Source organism: Squalius cephalus (assembly GCF_949319135.1).
Source record: "Squalius cephalus genome assembly, chromosome: 12".
In the NCBI taxonomy this organism is placed as follows: domain Eukaryota; kingdom Metazoa; phylum Chordata; class Actinopteri; order Cypriniformes; family Leuciscidae; genus Squalius; species Squalius cephalus.
Genome location: NC_137133.1, coordinates 32,653,942 through 32,678,024, shown reverse-complemented (window position 1 = coordinate 32,678,024; position 24,083 = coordinate 32,653,942). Strand labels below are relative to the sequence as shown.

At 38.3% G+C, this 24,083-nt stretch overlaps 1 protein-coding gene across 3 annotated transcripts in view; it reads left to right on the top strand.

Moving 5' to 3' along the window:
• klhl29 (kelch like family member 29) overlaps positions 1-24,083 on the top strand; it is a 281,635-nt gene that overhangs the window by 141,424 nt on the left and 116,128 nt on the right. For all 3 annotated transcript variants that reach the window (XM_079888807.1, XM_079888806.1, XM_079888808.1), the window contains 2 exons: positions 16,891-17,038; positions 21,727-22,251. In XM_079888807.1, the coding sequence (XP_079744933.1) occupies positions 16,891-17,038; positions 21,727-22,251 (673 nt within the window). The remainder of the gene's footprint in view (positions 1-16,890; positions 17,039-21,726; positions 22,252-24,083) is intronic.

The window sequence follows — 24,083 nt, the reverse complement described above, 5'->3', positions numbered from 1 at the left end:
TTTTACAGTCTATGAGTAGAACAGCTTTCTCAAGCAGTTTGTGATGCATTTTGGAAACAGGAGATGAGCCCCTGGTGTAATGTGCCACCTGGCTTGAGAAACCCGTTCTCAAAGACTTACTTTTATAGTCATTATTTGGGTAGCACACATACTCTGAATGCCTTCGGCAGAATTCAAATGAGCCATTTTAATCTAGATTAATCTAGATTAATTTCAAAATTAATCTAGATTAATCTAGATTAAAAAAATTAATCTATGCCCACCTCTAGTTTTTACACAATATTTGAGCATTGTGACTAAGGTTGGACGAGCATAGCTGGACTAGACTAGCCATTGTTAGGTGGAATAAAACATTTTCTAGACCCTTTGTGGAGCTGTTTTTGTCATGCAGACCAGTAGTGTTCACATTTTACATTGGGTCCCCAAAAACATGAAAAAGTGAATTGTGCCAGTGCAAAATGTGGGTCATTATGCTAGTGTGTTGTGATTGGCTGTCAAGGCATTACTGTGTATTTCCTAAGGTGTTCAGAATAATTTGATCATGTGGCTTCTCTGGGGTTACTGAGACAAAGACTTTGATATTAGCATCTCATACATCACAGAGCTCTTTGTAAGGGTCAGTATGAAACTCTCAGCACTCCACTCAGATAAACAAAAGTTAGGCAGAACTGCATTTACACTGCATGTGTTGAGGATGAAAAAGCATCAGGTGCTTGTTGTGAGCGTGAATAACCCCCAAACTCCCGCTGCTGTTTCTTTATGGAGTTCTGTGGTTTTCCTGCGTGATTGACAGTCATGTGGTTTGGGACGGAGGAGCCAGCTGATGTTTGGCAGTCTGCTGTGGTTTCTCTTCTATTTAATGACCCGAATCCTTGCATTGACTACGCCATGGCCAGGACAGAATCAGGCTATTTCTGCCCACTGGTAATTGGATGGAAAAAAAAGGTTCCTGGGGAAAATGACGTCATGACTCTGAGGAGGTGTGTACTGTTATTTATGGTGCCGGTCAACATCATTTAGATGCACCTGTTTGCCACGGTCAGCTTTTCTTTCTTTAAATACATTCACAGCCTTAGGCGGTGTGGACCAAATACCATCAACCCAAAAATAGATTCAAGTGCACTGTTTTTTGTTGTTGTTTTGTTTTTTGCCTTTGAGTGTGTTTTCTTTCCCTTTATTTTGTTCCCAGCCTGTATAAATGTACTTTCCTTTTTGAAAAACATATAGAAAGTTGTAACACACAGAGGTGATGAGGGCTAGTTGTCACATTTTTTATTATCTTGTATGTTTCTTTTGAACATTTATTATGGAGATAATAATATGTATATGTGTGTATAAACATGTATAAAGTATGTATGTATATATATATATACATATATATATTTCTAATACATTTATATATACATACATATATATATACAACACAACTGGGGCATGTTGTCACAATATGTGTGGTAGGTTTTCATGAAAATAAATTAATAATAATATGTATTATATATATATATATAATGTGTGTGTGTGCGTATGTGTGTGTGTTTGTATATATATATACACATATACACATCAAATTTGAAAGGTAAAATCAAAGTCATGATTAATCACAAAATGATTCTTTTGAACCATTGAATCAAAAACCATTCTTTTGGTTAACAAAAATTATAAATTGATACTAAATACTAATTTAATTTATATAAAATAATTAAATAACTAAATAATACATTTATTAAATTACAAAATTGAATATATGGTACCACCTGGCCTTTTAAAAATGTGACAAGTACACAGAATCTACTTTTATTGTTTAATTGAATCTTGCCCTATTGTATTGCAAATGTTTTATTGTGTTTATTAAAATACAAAATTTAATAATACTGGAATTATTGCATAAATTTGAATGATAAAATGTGCAAAAGTTATCCCAATTTTATCTCAAACTTTCATTGTAAGTATTAAAAAACATTGCTAGAGAAAAACAAACATTTGTTGTCACTCATCATTTCGACTCAAAATCCCATTTTGTCCAATACAATCTACAGCTTATATCTTATATATGCATGTGTGTAGCACAGCAGTGTCAGAGAGAAATTAAATCCAGATTGTCCTTCTGTTCTCATGTGCAGCAGTCTTCCCGCCTCAGTGCTGCTGTAATGTCACAGTGGATAAAGTTCATCTTCTGCCTGTCTATGACTTTCTCCCTGTGGTCTTTTTATTGACAAGCACCAGCTATTTTGTGACCAAACGAGTGGCCGTCAATGGCATTTACAGGACACAACACAAGGCATTTCACTCGCTCCGAATTGATCTAGGGACTCAACTTTACGTGAGGGACAACCATAATTACGTGAACAAGATTTTTTATGCTTAATGTGCGTCACAAAACTACAGAGCGATCGTTGAGATTAAATGACTCAGAATGAGTCTTTATTAAATTTGAATCAGCCCTGTGAGTCAGGAGTCCATTATGATCATGTGTGACTCATGCTCTGAAGTCTTACTTTCCCTCAAATATTTGTATGTGTCAAAGACATTTTTAAACAGTAGATCACTAAATTATGCTGCCTTGTAAAATACCTGGTTTTGACCAAAATTTGGCAGCATTCACAGATGAGACCTCCCAGAATGCAATGGCAGACGAGGTAAATGTTATTCAGAAATATATTTAATTATTGTGGATGAAAGCATCTGCTTAATATATTCAGGACATGCAATGTGCATAAATGTAAATTAATTATGCTTGTTAGAGTATTGAGCTTAGCAGCATGATAATGCCAGAGACGGTTGGAATAAACCATGAGTTTTTTTTTATTGGGGATGCACCGAAATGAAAATTCTGGGTCGAAACCAAAAATTTAGGATGCACAGAAACCGAAAACAAATAATAAATGAATAATAAATAATTAAAAGAGGAGAGGAGATGAGATGATCGGTTCACATGCACCTGATCTGTCACGCCGTATTAAAGAGCGACGTTTATTGTTTGACTTTCATAATAAAATCGACAAAATTTTAAAGGTGAGTCTTTGCTTCAAATTCAGAGCAACAAAGCACAAACGTTTTTTTGCGATTACTGGATGGCAGATGCCTTACAAATATTTAGTGAAGCTTTGTTCACGGTTCAACAGAAAACTTAAAGATTTTAGATTGAAACCAAATCATTACCGATTAAAATCAAGAAATGAATATTGTCAATCGAGAGCTAGTGTCCACACAGCTGATATGTTTAACTGTTGTAGCGTATCCACGTTGTGTGGACAAGATAGAAAGAAAGAAAAATAGCTGTTTCACATGAAAATGTTCGCTAGCTTAAATGTTGTTGCATCCCTATTTGTTGTTGTAACAGATTTACTCCTCTTCACACTGTTTTTGTTGCAGTTGAACCTAATGTCTTTTGTTGTGTTGCAACTCCATTAATGGAGTTATTGCGCATGTTGTGTGCTTCAAATCAGTCATTTATGAAGGCTCATTTTGGTTAGGATGCCCATATTCACACTGACAGTGGCAGAGCAACCGAAAGTCATGCATTTTCAATGAGAGTTGGTGATTTGAGGTGCCATGACAGCGACCCTTTCTACTTCAGCATAGTGTAATGCAAAAGAGCAGTGATTAATAATAGCTAACCTTTTATTTCACCAGCCTCGGTTCTGCTATTTTTTCCATTAATTATCTCGCTTTTCTCTTGTTTCAGATTTAAAACTTTAATATGAACTATGACGTGTTTGAAAGTCACTTAACATTGTGTTTTATGCGAATGAATTTCAGTATGTTTCCTGAGCAGCAAATCATCATATTAGAATGATTTCTGAAGGATCATGTGACACTGAAGACTGGAGTAATGATGCTGAAAATTCAGCTTTGATCACATATTCAAATAGAAAACAGTTATTTTAATTTGTAATAATATTTCACAATATTACTGTTATTATTACTGTATTTTTGATCAAATAAATACAGTCTGCGTGAGTATACGAGAGTTAAAAAAAACATTAAATATCGTATAGACCCCAAACATGAATGATAGAGTATAAACATATACATACAAATATCAAATAAAGGATGTATGTAGGGAGGCATACTCAATATGGCAGTTCATTCTTAAAAGGTTTAGGGTTAAAATCAAATTCTGTATAAATGAATGTGATTTTTACCTCCAGAACCCAACTCTTCGATAAATGATAGCGAATACAGTGAAGCTAATGTGCTCTGTGTCTTGATACAGGAACATCTACAGTGACTTGATGATTTTTTTCCCCACAGCAGTCGTTCGTCAGTTCTCAAAGAATGCTGGGAATTCTTTTAAGTCGGATGATAAGTGAACCTTGGCAACCCACATTTTAGTGTAAAAACCATTCTTACAGAGCACTTACATTTCACGCTTGATATCCGACATATGAAATGTATCACAGCTCAGCTAAATGTGTCAGAACAGTTCCGAGTCCGACAGATCTGAATTCGAATGTCAGACACATTTTCCACTTTTCCGTCCTCTTATGACCTGCCTAGATGTTTGCACTCTGCTCTACATTAATGGTCCTGGTTCAAGTGGTTCAGCACTTTAAAGGCTCTTGTCCAGAACAGATTGCACGCACATTTTGGCGTGCCCATTGTTTACCGGGCATGCAGTTGTGTGGGTTAAGGAAAGGGAAGAGAATGAAAAAGGGAATTGACTTTTTTTCCCTTTCTTTTAAGGCTCTTTGGGTCAAAGTGGTAGTTATGTATTTGTGAATCAGAGCAGGCAGTCTCGGGCCAAGTGAAAATAGCATGTCAAAGGAGATGATGTGACACCTGATGATGGATAGAGCTTTCTCTTTTTCGCTCTCTGCTTCCCCCCGACTGTGCCGCCATATTCTCGTTGGCTGCAACATGTTGGAAAAGGAAAAATGAAATAAAATCGAAAAACCCATTTCGCCTCTGGTTCGTGTTTGCCAGCAGCATTTTCCTAGTTTCTGCATGATCCCTGCAGTTTGGATTAAGTGGAGAATATTGTCTGTGCCAGGCAGAATCGGTGAACAGGTGGAGGTATTGAAATGTTTGATTGTGATTGAATTTGCATGTACACTGATACTCTCCGAAATGCTTCTTGCACTGAAATGGGACCACAGAGGTTATAATTCAGACGAGGCACATGAGCTGCGGGTTGTTTTGTTGTGACCTGTCTGGTTGTTTATAAATCACTATGGGCATAAGGGAAGAATAGATCTGACATATGAGCTGATGTAACAGCATTATAGCTGAATGATATGATGAAATGAATACTGGCATATATCCGTTTTTTCACAATAGCTTAAATGCCATTTACAATTGTAGATATAGGGCTTTTGAACTTACTATGTCACATAATAGATGGTCCAAACGGTGTGCGGCACTTATTGAGGCGGGTAGAGCTACGAGGTTTGACTGACAGTTAGAGGATCTAATGGATTTACGAGGTTTAGTCACCAGCTCTTTTTTATACTTTTCTTTAGTTAAAGTCCCCCTGCTGTAGTCAATAATTTTATCCCTTAAAACTCACCTTTGATCACCAAAATTACTTATTTAAAAGTTTTTTCCTGTGAAAAAAAACTCTTCATGCCTTAAACTAGCTTGAATGTAACTCTACACCCTTGCTTCATTTAGTATGCGCGGAACCATGAATATGCAGATTAGCCCCGCCTCCACTTGTTTAATTCAGCCAAATATGTTTGAACCAGAAACTGATTCAGAAGAAGAAGTGGAAGAGCAATTATAAAGGCTCGTCTACAAGTCGATGTATCAGAATGTGTTTTATGTATCGCTTTCTACAACGTTGGACACACAACGGAAATTAATATGATTAGCCTTTGGCTTGACTACGTTATTAAACAGCTAATAATGTGTTGCTTATGCTACACAAACCATATTCCCATTCGTCATCTCAGAGTCAGACAGCTGCCCTCTAAAAATCAGCATCCTTATAAACGCTTTGAACATCTCAGAATGTCAGTGGAGAAAGGCATATAGTTCATCATAACATTGTAATATACATCACATGTACACGATTTTTCATATCAACAGAAAAATATACCAGGATAACCTGACTTCTCTTAAGACCTCCCTGTTTCACAGCATACTTAATAATATGCTAAAGCCTGCCCTGCACTTTAATGGGATTGGTTACAACACATTTGTGACATAGAGAACAGTGGTGATTTCAAACCGCATTTTTGAGGCTGTCTTTGGTTCACTGCAGTTTTAAGGAGAAAATACTCAGCAATGGTGTTGAGGTATGAATTTGCACATGGTGAGTCTAAAAGCATATTTAAAAAAAAACACATAGACATATAAACAACATTAAAAAACTTGAACTTTTCACCACAGGGGGGACTCTAAATATTTGCAAAACCCACAGAAAGACGTAAAGGTTGACCAATAGTAATGATTTACAAGGTTTCTGCACGACAGCGATGATATGAAACTAATTTGTGCTGTTTTTTTTATAGGCAAGTGTACTTGTGTTTTTCACCAGGTGGCTGACAATAAAAGGTAATATCCATGGTCTAGCAAACTCCCAGAAACCCTAGCATCATGCCGGTGAGTTTTGCACTGGCAAGCATCACTCTCATTTTCTTCAGAAAATGTACAATTCTAGTTGCATCTGTGTGTGGGAGTAAATATTGTCTTTCTTCTTATGTAATCTACTGAGTTAAGGTGCGGTCACATTTACCATTTCTCAGAGAAACTTTGTGGCCGAAATCCAGTCATGAAAATCCAATCAGGAATTTAGATCATGTTCAAATTTTTGAGTGGAATTTGCCATGCTGACCAACAAAAAGCTGCTTGGTTTGAAAGTGACTTTTGTGTGAGCACTATCCTATTGTCAATGGACAATAAACCTGTTTTTGCAAAAGGAATTTCAGCGATACTGACTGCAGGTGACTGCACCTTAAGGCTTGAGAATTGGGATTGGGCTCTTTTCACTTGGATCAGGAAGCAGCACTATAGCAACCACATAGCAGCTTGCTAAAAAGCACTCAAACACCTAAGCAACTTCATAGCAACACCCTAGCAACCATCAAGAACATCAAAGCAAACACATAGCGATGTGCTAGAAACCACTGAACCTCTTTATCAACTGCATAGCAACATCTCAGAAACCATCCAGAATATTGTAGAGACCTCATAGTAACGTGCTAGTAAACACTTAAACATCTTAGCAACCGTAATGCAACCTCTCAAAATACCCTAGCAACCATCCTAACATCATAGCGACCACATAGCAACATGCAAGAAACTACTTAAACTTATCATAGCAACCTCATAGCAACATGCGAGGAACCACTTAAACTCCTCATTATCTTCATCGCAATACCCTAGCAACCATCCATAACATCATAACGACCATATAGCATTGTGCTAGAAACCACACCAACACCTAAGTAATTTCATAGCAACCATCAAGAGCACCACAGCAACCACGTAGCGATGTGCTAGAAATCACTTAAACTATTTATTAACTGCATAGCAACATCCCAGCAACCATCCATAACATCATAGCGGCCACATAACAACATGTAATAAACCATTTAAAATCATCATCAACTGCATAGCAACACCCTAGTAACCATCCATAACATCACAGCGACCACATAGCAACATGTGAGAAACCACTTAAACTCCTCATCAACTTCATAGCATCCATAACATCATAGCGACCACATAGCCAATCCCTAAAATCAGAGGGAAATGATAGGTGAATAACACTGATATAGAAGCACCTAACCCTGGTTGTAAGCCTAAACTAGACACAAACTGTAAACCTATCCCCTCAAATCTGATTGGTTGATTACAATGTTGTTCTAGGATGGTGTCAAAGACAAAAATGTTGATCCAGGAACATGTTGCACTTGGTGGAATCAGGTTCTGCCAAACACCTTAGCAACTCCACAGAAACAACCAAGAACACCCTAGCAACCATTTAGCAAATCAAACACCTTAGCATCCTCATCACCTTGAAATTCTCGCCCCGCACTCTCAGATCATCAGGCCACCTACTTCTTCAGGTCCCGACCACCAGACTTCGTACTATGGGGGACCGAGCTTTCTGTTCAGCTGCACCGCGGCTTTGGAACCACCTCCCGAGTGAGCTGAGAGAAGTACAGAGCTTGGACACTTTCAAGGCAGAACTGAAGACTTTTTTATTTAGAAAGGCTTTTATGTGCTGATTGTTTTATTGTTTTTATGGTTTTTAGTATTCTGTAGTTATTGTTGTTCTTTTGTGTAGCACTTTGAGATTCTTCGGAATGAAAAGTGCGTTATAAATAAAATCTATTATTATTATTATTATTATCCGCATAGCAACACCTTGGTAACCACACAGAACACATCCAAGCATTGTGGTAGCGAGTTTGCGCACTCACATTTTTACAGTAAATGAATTAAATCTTTATTTTTTATCTTTTACATTTTGTAAATATGCAGGAAGGCTTTTGTGTTTGCGTCTGATGGGAGCAGATGCAGCAGTTCTGGTTAATGGAGTGTAGAGCAGCTTTTTAATGTCTCAATGTCAACTTCCTTATACTGGTAAGCACGAGAGTGATTAACATTTTATTACTGCCCTGTTGCTGACCCGGCACCCTCTTTCTGTCTAAATCGCACTTTAATTCACTCAAGTCTTTTTTCTCTTCGTCTCTCTCTCGCTCTCTTCTAGGCTCTGGTACACACACACACACCACACACCACACACCACACACACACTTGCTGGTTTCCAAGTTTTATAGGGACATTCCATAGGCGTAATAGTTTTTATACTGTTTGACTGGATATTCGACCCCCCTACACTAACCCTGTCTCTAAACCTTCCCATCACAGAAAACTTTCTGTATTTTTACATTTTCAAAAGTCTTCATTTAGTATGATTTATAAGCTGTTTTCCTCATGGGGACCAAAAATGTCCCCACACGGTCAACATTTACTGGTATTATTATCCTTGTTGCGTGGAGTGGTGTTCTAAACTTAGGTGGCAAAGTCCTCTCACTTTTTAGTAAATCAAATGTAAATTCATATCCCAGTTACACTTAATGTTGTCACATTTTCCTGGTGAAATAAACATTGCATCAAAAAAAGGAGAAACCTACACTTCTATTTCGTATTCATGAACTATACTATGTAATTATTGTTCTTTTTATTAAAATTAAAGTATAAATCTCATCATGTTAGTGTTTTTAAGCGTTTTTACATGTATTCCTAAATAATAACTAACTGCAGTAACAATTTAAACAATTTTTTTTTTTTTGTGAGCTGATGTTCAGCTTATTTTTAATAAACAACTTATTTCATCAAGCTCGGTAAACACTGTCAAAGAAACGATAAGTTGATTGCTCACAAAAAGAAAACACCATCATTTTGTTATTCAGACCAATTTGTGAACGCGTCCCAAAACAAGAGGCAGGATTTATCACACGAACCAATCATATCCAACCATAACCGACCAGATTCAGTCATAGCGTGATGGAAGCATTGCCTCCTCTCATGTGACTTCCCCAATTCATTCTCAATTACCCCCCACTTTAGAGGCGGCATCCCGCTGTAACTTTACCTGCTGGTGTCGCTGTTGAACAGTGTTACTTTATATAAACGAGTGATTTATATTTTTTACTGTCACAATTTGTAATATTTGAATTGTTCTATTTTTGTAATGCGTTTTTTTCTCATCCAATTTTTCAATTGGACTCCCTTGCCACACAAACACACTCTCTCTCTCTCTCTCTCTCTCTCTCTCTCTCTCTCTCTCTCTCTCTCTCTCTCTCTCCACGGCTTCTGCCTCGTTCTTGCAGCATTCCTACATGTCAGTCAGATAACGTGTTCTTGAACAGCACGTTTAACCCAGCCGGAGCAGATGTCTGCTGCATGCCCTATCCTGCCGGTCCCGACTGAGTCACTCGCCCACCTCCCTCCAGCTCTCTCTGTTTCCCAAGAATAATCACTCCTTTCATGATCCACTGTGAATGAGGAGTCTTAGGAAGGTGAGAGACAGATTAGAGAAATAAACAGGAGGAGATCAACATATATATTAGCACGCTGTATGCATAAGGCTGTTCTAGTCAAGGAGTTGTAATATACCTGGAAAGAGTGATCCGTTAGCATTCCCATTCATCTGGGTGGCAGGTACCCGGCAGCCCTAAGAAGTACATGATCTGGATGCTGCCAGCTTTGCTTGAACCCGTAAAATGCCATGTGACTGATCTCTCTATATTAGAGCTGCTCATGATATAACAGCGAGTCTATTTCATACTGTCGGCACTGTTATGAGATTGCCATCTTACGCCATCTTACGCTGATTTGCCCTGTTTAGTAAATCTGGCCCTATATATGAAAAAAATTGCACTGTGGTTGGTCGCATTATATGAAGGTCTGACTGTATGGGCTCTATTTTAATGATCTAAGCGCATGGTTCAAAGCACAAGTTCACTTAGGCTGTGTCCGAATCCACTTTTGCTAGTTTAACGACGGGAAAAAGGTTGGTGCACCCGGTGCATGGTCTAAAAGGGTTGTCCCTATTCTCTTAATGAGTAATGGGTGTGTTTTGCGCTTGCGCCATGGCGGATTCGCTATTTACATGGCGGAATTTGCAAGCGGAAAAACTGAATGCTTCTTTAGCGAGCAAGGTTAAAGCGCACGAGCAGACCATCTACTGGACAAAGTGTACGCATGTTGTGGACCCGCCTATAGGCGCACATTACTAACGCGCTCTTCAAATAACAAAAACAATATTGGGCCATTGACTTTAGACCAGGTTTCAGTTGGTCAATGGCGCAGTCTATTTCAGTTGCCTCAAAATATTAACACGCCAATAACGCGCCAGAACACACGTCGTTTTCAGACCAGCACGCCCATGGGCGCACAAATGGGCGCAAATGCATTTGCTATTTAAACAAAGTGGCGCAGGATGTGAAAATGATAACTGCGTCAGGCTGAAACTAACAAAACACACTTGCATCGCGCCTGGTGCTGCATTGCGCCGGGTGTATGATAGATCCCTGGTCGATTCTTGGTGAGAATAAGGTTGCAAAGTGAATGTCACTGCTGATAAATGTCTGGCTTTGGTAGACTAGTGGAAATCCTAAGGTTTGTCTTTAATGCTCCACAGGTCATTGTGTGCGCAGCCCTTTAAAGCTCTCCTAGGCAGAGAAACAAACTGAATTGGTTCTTCAAGTGCTCGACATTGCTATTCATCTTGGCTTTCGTTTGATCAAGAGTCCTTAGGTTACCCGGGGCAGTAGAACAATAGTGGCGTAAAGAAGCCCTCGATGCCCCCGCTGGACAGAGAGCCATTGTCTGCCGTTGATGTGTGGTGTTCTTTGGAGCGTCGGACAGGATGGTGGAGTGGAAGGAGATCTATTGGCGCTGGATCTTCACGGCCCCTCTCGCCTCCGGTCCCCTCTGTTTGTTTGAGAAAAGGGCCTGTGTTCGCCACACTCAACGGCCGTATTCTTCATGTCGGCTGGCATGCGTAGAGAGCCTCGCTGTAACATGAGAGCTTTGCAGGACGTGCAAAACCAGGGGGGTTGTGAAGAGGGTCTTGAATCACATTCATTATTCCTTCAAACACAAATAGAAGCTCTTTGTCATGATGTGAAAACATGATCGGATTGCAATGGCGAATTTTGCCAATTATGCTGTAAACTACACCAGTGCATTGTTGTTGTTAGCTTTGCCGGTATTTTTTGGTTTTGTTTAGCAGATGTCGGTCACTTTCTGCTGTGAATGTGTCTGTGTTTGAGCTAAGCGTATGTCAAGGCATTGCAGGATGGTACGGGATTACTGAATGCATGCTAGCCTGCTATAAAGAGAGGTAGTTTAGAGCCGTGCCGTTCGGGAAGCGGGTAACCATGGTGATATTTACTTCAGCTCCATGCTTGGCTGCGGTGCGCTCAGATAAGGTCCTTTTGGAATCGTTTCTGACCAATCTGGCTCCTGCCAGAGCAAGACACGTCCCCCGAACCTCATTTGTGTACCTGTACGGGAAAATCATAGTGATTAGATTTTTCAAATGGCCGAGGAGTGATTGACCCGTCATAAGTGCCATGCAGTCGGGCTACCTACTCATGCAATAAAAATGACATTTAAGAGATTACATTGTAGAAGTTGAAGTTGAAGTCTTTATAATGTGCGGCAGTGAATACATTTAATGGAGGAAACTCTTGAGTGATGCGACACCATTAGCCTGATGAGAAATGATTTGTGCAGAGTTCGTTTTCATCAGAGAGCATCTTTGCTTGCGTGTCACTTCATTAAGAATGAATTGACCCTTCGGTAAACTCCGCCCCTTTGGTTTCTGTTGCCAACTCAGACTAGCTTTATAGAAATTCCCATAGGAATGAATTGGTGATTTATTTCACCTGTAATGAATTCAACATTGCATATTTTTTATTTTATTTTATTTTTTATTTTTATTTTTTAATTTTTTATTTTACAAAGAAAAACATAAATATAAATGGGATTAAAAAAAGATTGCTATGTCCTGACTGTAAGGTACCTCTTATAAGGTTTTGTAGCTGTTTTTGTTGGCTGAAACAAATTGTGACAAAGCAAAGCTCTTTTATTTTCCGTTTTTCTTTAAATTAAGCAGTAATGTGATTAAAACTGCAGAGACTAGAATCATAGAGTCACAGAAAAGAGAAAAGCCTAATTTAAAAGTAACTGCAAATGATAACATTACTGTAATATTTCTACAACACATAAAGAGCATAAGCACATTTATTTATATAGATAAAAAATTAAGGAATAACCTGTTAATATATTGTTTTGATTTTAAAAAGAAAAACATAAATATAAATGGGATTTTGAAAGAAACATTGCTATGTCCTGACTGTAAGATACCCCTTATAAGAGTTTTTTATAGTTTTTAAAAAAAGATTCATTTTATTTTATTTTTTTAATAGCAAAAATTTTTTTTTTTATATTTATTTTATATTATGTTATTTTATTTGTTAAATTAGGGTCTGTATTTGTAAATGTGTGTATGTATATATATTATATAAACTGTATTTATTTGTAATATCTGGGTATTCTGATCCTCTATTGGTTGTCAGTGAATAACATGGGTTTTGCACTGATATAGCATGAATAGAACTGTTTTGTGAGTTCGGTCCTCATTGTTTGTCTGGCATTATATGCATGTTGAGTGCTTACTGTGTCCTTCAGTCCCCATGGAGTAGAAAAGACAATCTTCCCTGTAACTAGATTCTTGCAACAGAAAAATCCCAGGCCGCCGCTGACTACAAACGTTAAACTTCTTTGTGTTGAAGAGCATGAGTGCATTTATTTATTTATTCATTTATTTTTGGCTGCTTGGTTTTGCACAGGACAAACACGCACACACACTATCCCAGGCTGTTTTCTGTTGAGTCAGGGAAGCCATCTGCCACACAGCGATAATGGCCCGCCAGGGACGCGGGGCCTGGTATAACCAGAGATGAATTAAAACGCTGAGAAGAGAATAGAGAATGCTCGGCTACGCTCAAGTCCTACCACGTTTCACAGTGTCTGTCATCTCCCACCCCCACTGATGTCAGCAGATGCCCGTATAAAGTCTGAAATGTGCATTTTATGCGTTGCTCACAGGACTGCGGGAAATTTTGATATGCAATATTATGTTTTGATACAATCGTGCTTCTAAAAATCCGAGCCGGAGAGGAAGATTTAACATTTCGTGACAGCTGGCCGTAGGAAATGCATAGGATTATTACAGAAGAAAATACCACGTCATAAATGATGCATTTTTACGAGGATTAGAAAACACTCGGGAGATGAAAAAGGCAAAATAAAGGCGAGAGGCGGGAAAGAATTATTAGGCTTTATTTGTGTCCACCAGCGTGTTGTGATCATGAAACATTGTAACTATTGGTCAACATAAGACATAAATCGATCCTGAGTCTGACCCATAAAGACATGCAAGACAATAACTGCATTGTTTTTAGTCTCAGGCCTTTTATATCTTCCATATCTTCCATTTTCCTTTTTTTTTCTTTTTTTTTTTTTTTCTAGTTTGTCAGGTTTTGTGAACTAGGACAAAGTTGAGATAGGTGGGTTACAACAGTCTGGAGGGACAGAGAATCTAATAGGTTCTTTTTTATTTTCCTGGATCTCTCCATTGGGATTTTTTTGCAGAGTTTTGGTGGAAAGTAGACTTTGTTTGTGTTATTGCTTACATCTTTACAAGTTGACAACACTAATTAGGTTCAAATTTGTAAGTTAAGGATGTAGCTTTGCCATATCATGCTTTCAGGATGAGAAGAAATTAACTTTGGCACTATATGCCTTTTTGCGTGTGCTCAACAACTTACAGAATTTTTATTTAATTTGATTATTTTAATTAAAAAGTAATATAGTAATTAATTACAATTAAATGATTATTTTTTATTTTATTAACTTCAGCAGTGGAAACTGGTAAATTAGGTGCTGTATTTAGTTAGTTAGTAATTAACCGTTGTTATATTTTCTCTCACAACCATAATATCATCATCATGCATCTATTGAATTGCAGGCTACGACGCAAGTTAGTATAGAAGAATAAAACGTCATCAGTGTGCGCTAGTGTTAAACAAATAGAGCAAGATGAATTGCAATTTGGCAATTGTGGCTTTTATGTGCGTCAGAAAAAAAGAGGAGGAAGTGAAAGAGGAGAATATGGACACGGTCATGGCAAGGGAAAAGAGGCCAACTTGTCATGCCAATTTTGCAAATGGAGCTTGAGGTAAGACGTTTTAAGTTTTAGCGCCATGCCGCGTTGATCAATACGTCATTTCATGTTGCATTTTTATTGGCTAGTCAGTAGCAGAGGTCGTAGCAGCAAACACATTGAGATGATCATGCTAAATTTGTGAAAATGATCGAAGGCTAATTGGTCGCATGACAACGGCCGTCTTTGAGCCTCTCTCACTGTACGACGTAGGACCAGCGTTTAGGAGCCACGACCACAGAAATCTCCACCACTGTAAGACGAATGCACACTTTCTCTCGCTTTACGGACAGAAAGCTTCAGCACTTACCGTCTGGAGGTCGGCCCTTTGCATCTGCACTCACCAGTCATGATGAGAAGTTTCGTTTGTTGATGATGTCAACGTGTAGTGTAACCCCACAACAAATTGGCTTTGGGCCGAGGTGACAGAGATGCATGATGGGTAAATTGATGAAGTAAAGCGCAGGTCAGGGAGGATAATGGAACAGAGGAGAACTCGCAGGCCGGAGCAGAGGGTTGATGACGAGGTCTTTTCCATTAACTCAGGGGTGCGGAGCAGGGTGAGGTTAACTCGTCTCTCTGGAAGCCTCCTCGTTCACTCGTTCCTCGTACTTCTGCCTGGATCACACCACTGCCCCGTCACTCCGCCTGCCTGTTTGACACCGACTCTCAACTCAATAAAAGTTGAGCAAAGAAAAGCGAGCGAAGCAAAGTCTCCAAACTTCCTATGGTATTAAACTTAACTTGGGTCTAAATGTCATTCTCTTTTTTTTTTCTTGTTTATGTTACCGGCTTGTTTTTTGTTTTTTTGGAACCTGCAAAAAATCCTCTTTCCACTCCTCCATACAATGTAATCAGCAATCGTTCAATCGTAGTTAGCTGGCACTTTCTATGAACTCAGTACATGTGGCTGCCTTAAATGCTTTTTATTGCAGTGCAATTTGTGCTTTTTCATTGTTCACTGTATATAATGTTTAATAAAGTATTAACTCTGTTATCCAAGCATTAAAGGTGAAGATGCTTGGATAATTTTATGAGTGAGAGCTTAATTTGTAATAAATGTGTGTGTACTCAATGCATCAAAAAATACAATGCATCTTATTTTATTTTATTTTATTTATTTAATAATAAATAAATACATATGTGTGTGTGTGTGTGTGTGTGTGTGTATATATATATATATATATATATATAAAAAAATTATTATTTTTTTTTTATTGTCTAAGGACAATTCTGAATTGCTAGACAATAAATAAATCAGATAAATGAGGGGTTTAAACTGTATTCAGACCCAAATATTGTCAACGGTTGAAAAAAATAACACGTCATACAATAATAAATGTCAAATAAAATGATTCGTAATATTTAATTAAACCTCCTGAGGTTGATCCAAATATAAAAACAGTCCTCGGATTACAGTGTTTGATAAAGCCATTTATTCTTTCTAATGTTTTTTTTTTTTGTGTGAGTGTGTGTTAAAATCTCATTTTATGGTACACTGTAAATGGAGGAATTTTAATGAAGGCATTTAGTAACCGTCTCCTCGACACTTCTAGTTTTCCTGTGCTAAATAATTAATTACCAATCCTAGTCTGACATGAGTACTTCTAAGAACTTGGGAAATACTGATTATAAGAGCCAGACTCCCTCACAATGTGTAATTAGAGCCTCATAATTTCAGCCATGCAGAAAAAGCAGAGGAAACGTGAAAACCAAACGCTACAGCGGAAACCTGACATAAACACACACAACTGTCATTTACATATTTTAATTACAGTTATTCAAATTTATATTAGGGTAGAATATTATTTCTTTTTCGTGAATAGAACGTAATCAGAATATATAAATGGCATAAAGTGAAATTTGACTCAACAAAATGAGTTTTATAGGGACCCACTTAATCCAGGGTTTATGGACCCGTTTTGAAGCTACGGTGATTGGCTCTGCAGGTTATTATTTTATTTTTTTATATATATGTTGTAATTTCTCTTTGTTTTGTTGTGGTGTTTAAGGTGGTTTCACACTGAAGACATTTCTTTTCTTTTTTTTATTCACACGGTCTGTTCATTGTGTGCGCACCAATGGAAAAGTACCACTAGACAACACTAAATGCTTTACTAGCATCATACTGTGTTGATAAAAGCTGTTTTGTGTCATGAAGTCTGATCTCCATCTTATGTTTTCTCTCTTTGCAGGCGGCAGGTCTTTCTCCCGGTGAGACGCAGACTCCGAGTCTCCTGTTGGCTCCTGGAGTGAGATGGGGCCAGACCCCCATCAACCAGTCCACCCCGTGGGAGACCGACGAGCCCCCCACCAAGCAGCACAGAGACGGTGACACCACAGGTGTGTGTACCTCTGTGTTCTTCTGTTCCTACAGATGACAACAACACACAGGAAACAGTCTGTTTGCTTTGGATGAGTTGCTTATGTTGTGGTGTTCCTCGTTTTGAAAGTCATTTAGGATAAAACTGCTGCTACTGTAAGTAAATAAATGAAATTGTAAAAATTACTGTTTGTTTGCTTTTTTGCTTATTTTTAAATTTGGTTAATGGCCAAAATCTCACGACAAAAATAAAACAAACAAACAAACAAACCAACCAAAAATTTTTTTTTTTTTTATATATATTTTCCATGCTTATTAAAAAAAAAAAAAAAAAAAAATCTACACAGCCACATGAACTGTATGTATGTGTGTGTGTGTGTGTGTGTACATATATATATATATATATATATATATATATACACACACACATACATACAGTTAATATGGCTGTGTAGATGTGTTTTTTTTTTTTTTTTTTTTTTTTTTATAAATACACACTAGTTTAAAAGCTTGGGTCAGTATGATTTTTAGTCTCTTATGCTCACCAAGGCTGCATTTATTTGAACAAAAAATAAATAAATAAATTTGTAATATTGCGAAAAATAACTAAAAACTTCTGTTTGAATATATTTTAAAATGTCATTTATTTCTGTGACAGTACAGCTAAGATTTTAGCAGCCATTACTCATGTCTTCAGTGTTACACGATCCAAATCATTATTATTATTATTTATATTTATCATAATTATTGTCAATGTTGAAAACAGTTGTGCTGCCTTTTTTGTGGAAACTGTACATTTCCAGGATTCTATATATAGAACATTCTAGATTTATAATGTGTATTTTATACATTTACTTATGAACCCAAACGACTTACAAATTAGGTACATCACAATCATGTTTCTCTTTGTTAATTGCTTGTGGAAGAGGTGTGTCTTCAGATGGAATATTAACACAGCTGGAATGCGCTGTCGACCAATCAGCATCCAGAACGGCTCTCAGTTTCATCAAATTACCATACTGACCTGCACCTAGATATGAGGTGTTCAAAGGAGCTCACATGGGCTCATGCGTCTTGAGATTCTTTATGCTGTAGCATGGGGAAATACTCAAGAGCATCAAACACAGAAAATTGAGCCGGTAATGAAGGGCCGACCAAAGTAATGCACGCTACGCGGACATTTCTTCGCGTCAAATCTGAATTAAGGTGGTAATAAAGACAGACTGTTGACCTGACTACCCTTTCCTGAGTGATTATACGTGGGAAATTGGACATCACTGTTGAGGAGGGTAGTTGTGTGTGTTTTCTGACCCCCCCCCCGGGGCCTCCACAGGGCCCCCCGCTGTGTCGTTTAAGTAGGAACCGAAGTCTCACAGAGGGAGGGATTGTTAGCATTGTGGTGAGCTCTACAGGGTCCCGCTTCCGGCACCTTCCCCGAAACACAAAGTGAGATGTCACTCAACTTCTACCCATTCGACAGCGCTCGGTGTAATATGACATATCTGGAGCCGAGATCAGCGTCCCATTAGCTCAGAGACAAAAACGCATCAGGAAATCTCGTAACGACTCTGCAGGCGTTCATTAATCATGACGGTTAGCAGCGCACGGTGACCAAGTCATTTCGGAAAAAAAATAACTTTTCCCAAAAGTTTCACAAAGACTTGGCTTTTGCATGACGTCGATTTGCGCTTTAATTTAAATCCATCAAAAGAGAACCTTGTAAGAATTAGTGGTTGATTTAACTTAGGAAAAAAACGAGATCTAGACTCTTCTGCGAGGACAAAAGCACTCTTATGAAACAACTATTTTATCCCCATGAACATTGTAATTATATGAGCAATCAACACTAGGATCCATACTGCTAATTTCATTAGCTTTTCAGCGCCGAAGCTAGGGCTATAATTGAGTTTCATTCTTATTTATTTATTTATTTCTTTAATAATCTAATGATAGATTTTTCATCAAAAGACTTGATTGCAGTGCACAAATCTGCAGAAAATGCTTAAATGGTCTGTGAATTACTTTTTTTTGGTTAATAGCACTTTTGTGTCTAATAGACTAGGAAATATTGGACTTTCTTTTGTTAGCGTGTCCACGGTGGTTGAAATTGAGCGCAGCTATCCTTTAGTTTGTTCTGAATTATGCACGCACCTCATTTCAGGCTGCAGCGAATCTATTCCCGCTAGTATATTCCTGTCTCTTCAGACTATAGTGTGGTGAAGGCCAATGTCATGATTAATGTTTTTTAATCTTTTCCCCGCCTGGTGTATTTTGTGTTATGGACCATCATTGTCGAGGAGCTATTTTTGCAGCCGAGGAGGAAGTGCGCTGGTCCACAAAGAGCACATATTCATGAGATAAATCTGCCATGTTGCATTGTGAGTAAGCTGTCTGGTAAACAGTAGAAATATGGTTTCGATCCCATGGCCTCATGCTTAAAATACTCAAAAAATTGAAGGCTTAAAGGGGTAGTTCACCTAAAAATCGTTTACTCACCTGTTCCAAACACATTTGACTTTCTTTCTTTGGTGGAACACAAAAGAAGATGTTTTGAAACATTGTTTTTTTGTTCATGGGGTCCAGTTTTGTTTGGACCTCTATGTTCTTCAAAATATCTTCTGATTTGCACAAGAAAGTCATACGTGTTTGGAATGACTTGAGGGTGAGTAAATGATGGGTGAGACAAGATTTTAATTTTTTGCAAGAACTGTCCCTTTAAGACCAAGTTAAAGGCATAATTCACCCAAAAATTCGATCATTATTACTCACCTTGTCGTTCCAAACCTATAAGACTTTCGTTCATCTTCAGAACACAAATGAAGATATTTTTTATGAAATCTGAGAGTTTTCTGTCCCTCCATTGACAGCTACGCAACTACCACTTTGACGCTTCAAAAAGTTCAAAAAGTTCCAAATTTTCTGAAGAGATTCGATCGATTTATGTGATGAACAGATTTAATTTAGTCTTTTATTCACATATTGCTGAACTATCCCTTTAATAAGTGATGTATTACTCTGTTATCTTTTTTCAGCATGAGATATGATTAGGATTATAATGAATCATATTATCTGTTATACACTGTAAACGTTTTTTTTTTTAAAATTGGAAGTATGTTTTACATACAAGTCAGTCTTTCTACTCCAAAATTTCACATTTAATTCATTGTGTTACTTGCCATTTAATTTGTAATTTATAGTTAAAATGATTAGCAATTTCTGAGTGAAAATAGTTTCTATGCTATATTTTTATTCAGTGTACTGAAAATAAACTTTCTATGTCATTGTATTTAAAAATGGGTTAGGATGATTATAGGTTTGGCAGGTTAGAAGAAGTGCTGGATCGTCAATAAAAGGGACAGTGAGCCATAAGTACACCACAATACAACTTTTCATGATCTTTAAACAATTTTAAGTAAATTCACTGAAAAACATTTGTTGTTTTACTTAAAAAAAAAAAAAAAAAAAAAAAAGCACTCTATAAATGCACAAATAAATACAAAGAAACAACAAGTAACATTTTAATATTAAAGTAGAAAGACCGATAACTTTTTTTTTTAAAAATATATATTTCAGTGTACACCAATGTCAAACCCATGTAACTTCTAGTCCAGTATTAGGACACTAATCCATTGATTTTAATGCTTCTGGTGCGGCAAAGGAAAAACACGAGGGTTTGTGAAAATTGTATCTTTTGATACACTCACGTAAACATCCATCAACCAATGTGAAGCTCAGACAGGTCCAGGTTTTCAGAAATCCAATTCTCTCTATTCCCACTTGATTTTAGACTGACCCAGCTCTTCGCACACTCTCAAAACAGATTTTACACCTTCCTTTAAATCAAACGCCCCATCAGAGGTTTCTCTAGTGTGTAAGCACCCTTGGGATCTGCTATCATAACTCTGTCTGTCTCTGAAATTATAGTGATAGTGTGGAAATGAACATAAACAGTAAGAGCAAGTAAGTTTTTGCTTCTTGCGTACACTCATCTGTCGTAACCTTGCTGCATTATTGCATTGATGAATGACTCTGATTTGACCCTCAAGAGATGAATAATGCATGAAGAAATACATATTTCCCAGTGAATGCCCCTTCACAGTGGAAAATGGAGTTGTTATGAGGAAATCCCACACCCAGAACCAAACACTAGTTCTGGTTTCACTGAAACATCTAGCAAAGCTGAATTTTCAGCATCATTACTCCAGTCTTCTTCAGTGTCACGTGATCCTTCAGAAATCATTCTAATATGCTGATTTTCTGCTCAAGAAACATTTACTATTATTATCAATGATGAAAACAGTTTGGCAGCTTAATATTTTTGTGGACCATTCAATAGGACATGCAGGCTATTGAATAATGCAAACAACAGCCAAATATATCTCGCAATCCCTAACCTCTTTACAGAGGTAATATGGAGAGCAATTCACATAGACGTTAAATTAATCTCCTCCAAATAACATCCAAAAGTTCCTTCTATTCTGGTTTTTGGTTATTTTTTCATTTTAGCGGACACTTTCTTAAAATTAGCTACAGGATAGAAGCAGACTTTCCCGATGCACAAAGATGACGGTTCATTTATCACCTTGTGATTCCATATAATAAAAAAAAAATGAGTAGCACATGGTTTTCCACCAAATAAAGTGTGTGGCTGAATGTCAAATGGGATGTTGGCTGTCCTTGACTTGATTCTTCTGTTCTTGTTCTGCAGGGCCCCCATGGGTGCCTCCAGTGGTCTCGGTCAGTCAGGCCAGCATGATGGCTCATTCGTACGGGATGCCACAGCCGCCCGTCTACAGCCAAGGAGTGTCCGTCCAGTCTCCCATCATCGGCGTGACCCCATCCATCCAATCGCCCATCCCCCCACACCATCCGCTCATGACCGCACACTTCCAACTTCCTCCCCTCTCTTCCCAACCGCCAGGCAGCCTGGTCCTCAACATACAGAACCAGTCGCCCTACGCCACCAGCCAACCGCCAATCACCCCGTCGCCCCTGACGACGGCCGGCCAGGTGGTCCACCCTGCCCCTCAGAGTGTGATGGGAAACGGTCACATGACGCACCCGCTAATACAGCCTCCGACTTTGCCTTCCGCCGCACTGCCGCTAACGAACGGGCAAGCGACGACTCAGCCAACACCGGCCTCTGTGAATCAAGAAAGTCAGAACGGGCTTCAGATGCTCCGTACGGTCGGAATGGGGAAGTACGAGTTCACGGACCCGAGTCATCCGAAAGGTAAGCGATTCCCTTAGCTTGTGCATTTGCAACTAATGAACGTGCCCGAGGATGTCTTGAAATATCTTTTCCAGGGAATTGCATTTGATATCGGCAAGGAAATTGACCACAAACATGTCAGCGAGACCTTGTTAAAAACTCTTGAGTAACAGCCCACGGTATGAAAGCATCTCCAAGGTCGCGGATTCAGTCCTGAAACAACTGTCACATAATCAGGGCCTCTTCCTTGCAAACTTTTATGCCGGTTCCTAAGAGTCTCCTGCTGTGAATTCTTGACGGTTTTCAAGGCTGTAAATCGTTGTTTGTACAAGATAACCTTGGACGAGACTCTGTCAGTCCAGAAACAGATGTTGTGTATTCCCTGAGCAATTTTCACATTTAATGAAGCTTTTAATCTAGGTTTAGATTGGCTTTCGAAGCTCATTTGATTTTTTTTATGAGCTCTATAAAATGAGTGCAATTTACTTTCCACATCGATTCAACTTGCAATTGTCTCTTAAGATGCAAAAGAGCCAATTACATTAGACTTTGCATGCATTTTTGAAATGTAACTGCTCAAAGAACAGTTAAAGCAGTGGCATTGAAGCAGGTTTAGCTCTCCTGTCGTGAGCACTATAGCAGACTAATGTGCCATGTGAAAGGCACCGCTTACATAAGACTGCAATCCAGTTGCTTTATGTCTCTGTAAATTAAGTCTTGTTTGTATCAGTCTTAGCAAATGTTTTCTTTTTATATTTTTCCATGCTGAGAAAACAACAACAACTTAAACCGGTGTAACTTGACTTGGTGGTCTAAGCTGGTTTGAGTTGTTCTAGCTGGTCTCTGAGTCTGACCAACCCAACAAAACTGCCCAAAACCAGCTTAAACCATCAGACTAGACCAACTAAACAAGTTTGATGTCCAGCTTAGACCAGCAAGTCAGGTTTAAGCTATTTTTATCAGCAGGGTTTTCAGTGTACTCTACTGATGCAGTCATATATTGATATATTTGATTGGAATGTTTGGATACTTTAGGTCCTTGTATAAATTTTTTTTTTTTGTTTGTTCTTTCATATGAAGAAGTTGGTTATCTAATGTTTCTCCATGTGGTCAGAGACTAAAACTAAAGATTTATTTTCTCTCGCTCATTTGCTGCAGTTTCAATTGTGATCCAGTTGTTTTGTTATGAATTGCAATGGATTGAATAGTAACGTACTGTACCGTTCAGTTTCGATAAATTCTGTTCACTTTCTTAATTAGCTAGAAACGTTCCGGTTCTCTTGACTTTGATGGTCGGCTGACGTTTCACCTTGTTGACCAAATTAGAACATCAGTTGACTTTAATTCTAAGATCTGGTTGACGGAGAACTTGGGTTCCCTGCCGCTTTCAGCTCTGTTTCCTGCTGCTACATCCTTTTAAAGAAGCACAGATCCTTCATGGGTCAGCACACACCAGAAGCAGCATGAAGAGTCCGAGTTTTCTCTCTTAATAAAGCTGCGTTCTGCTTAAGTGCAGTGGGCAAGGTTAGCAGCAGTGACAGCGTGACCGTCTGGCCTCACTCTGTGCTACCATAGATTTGGAGGGCCATTCTCTGTGCTTCTGGCTGTTATTAAATGGAACATGTTCCCATCAAATAGTTCTGAGTGTGGAATGCTTTCTAAGAACACTCTCTTCCACACAATGGTTGGTTCATTTGACCAATTTGGCTTCATTTGGCTGTCGTCCAGTTGGGAAACTGTCTCAGCTTCAATCCGTTCACTGACCATTATCATGCATACTGAACACAAAATGGCAAAAGCTCACAGAAGATGAACAGTTTCAGTTTGATTGGCTGGCTTTACACTTGAGATGC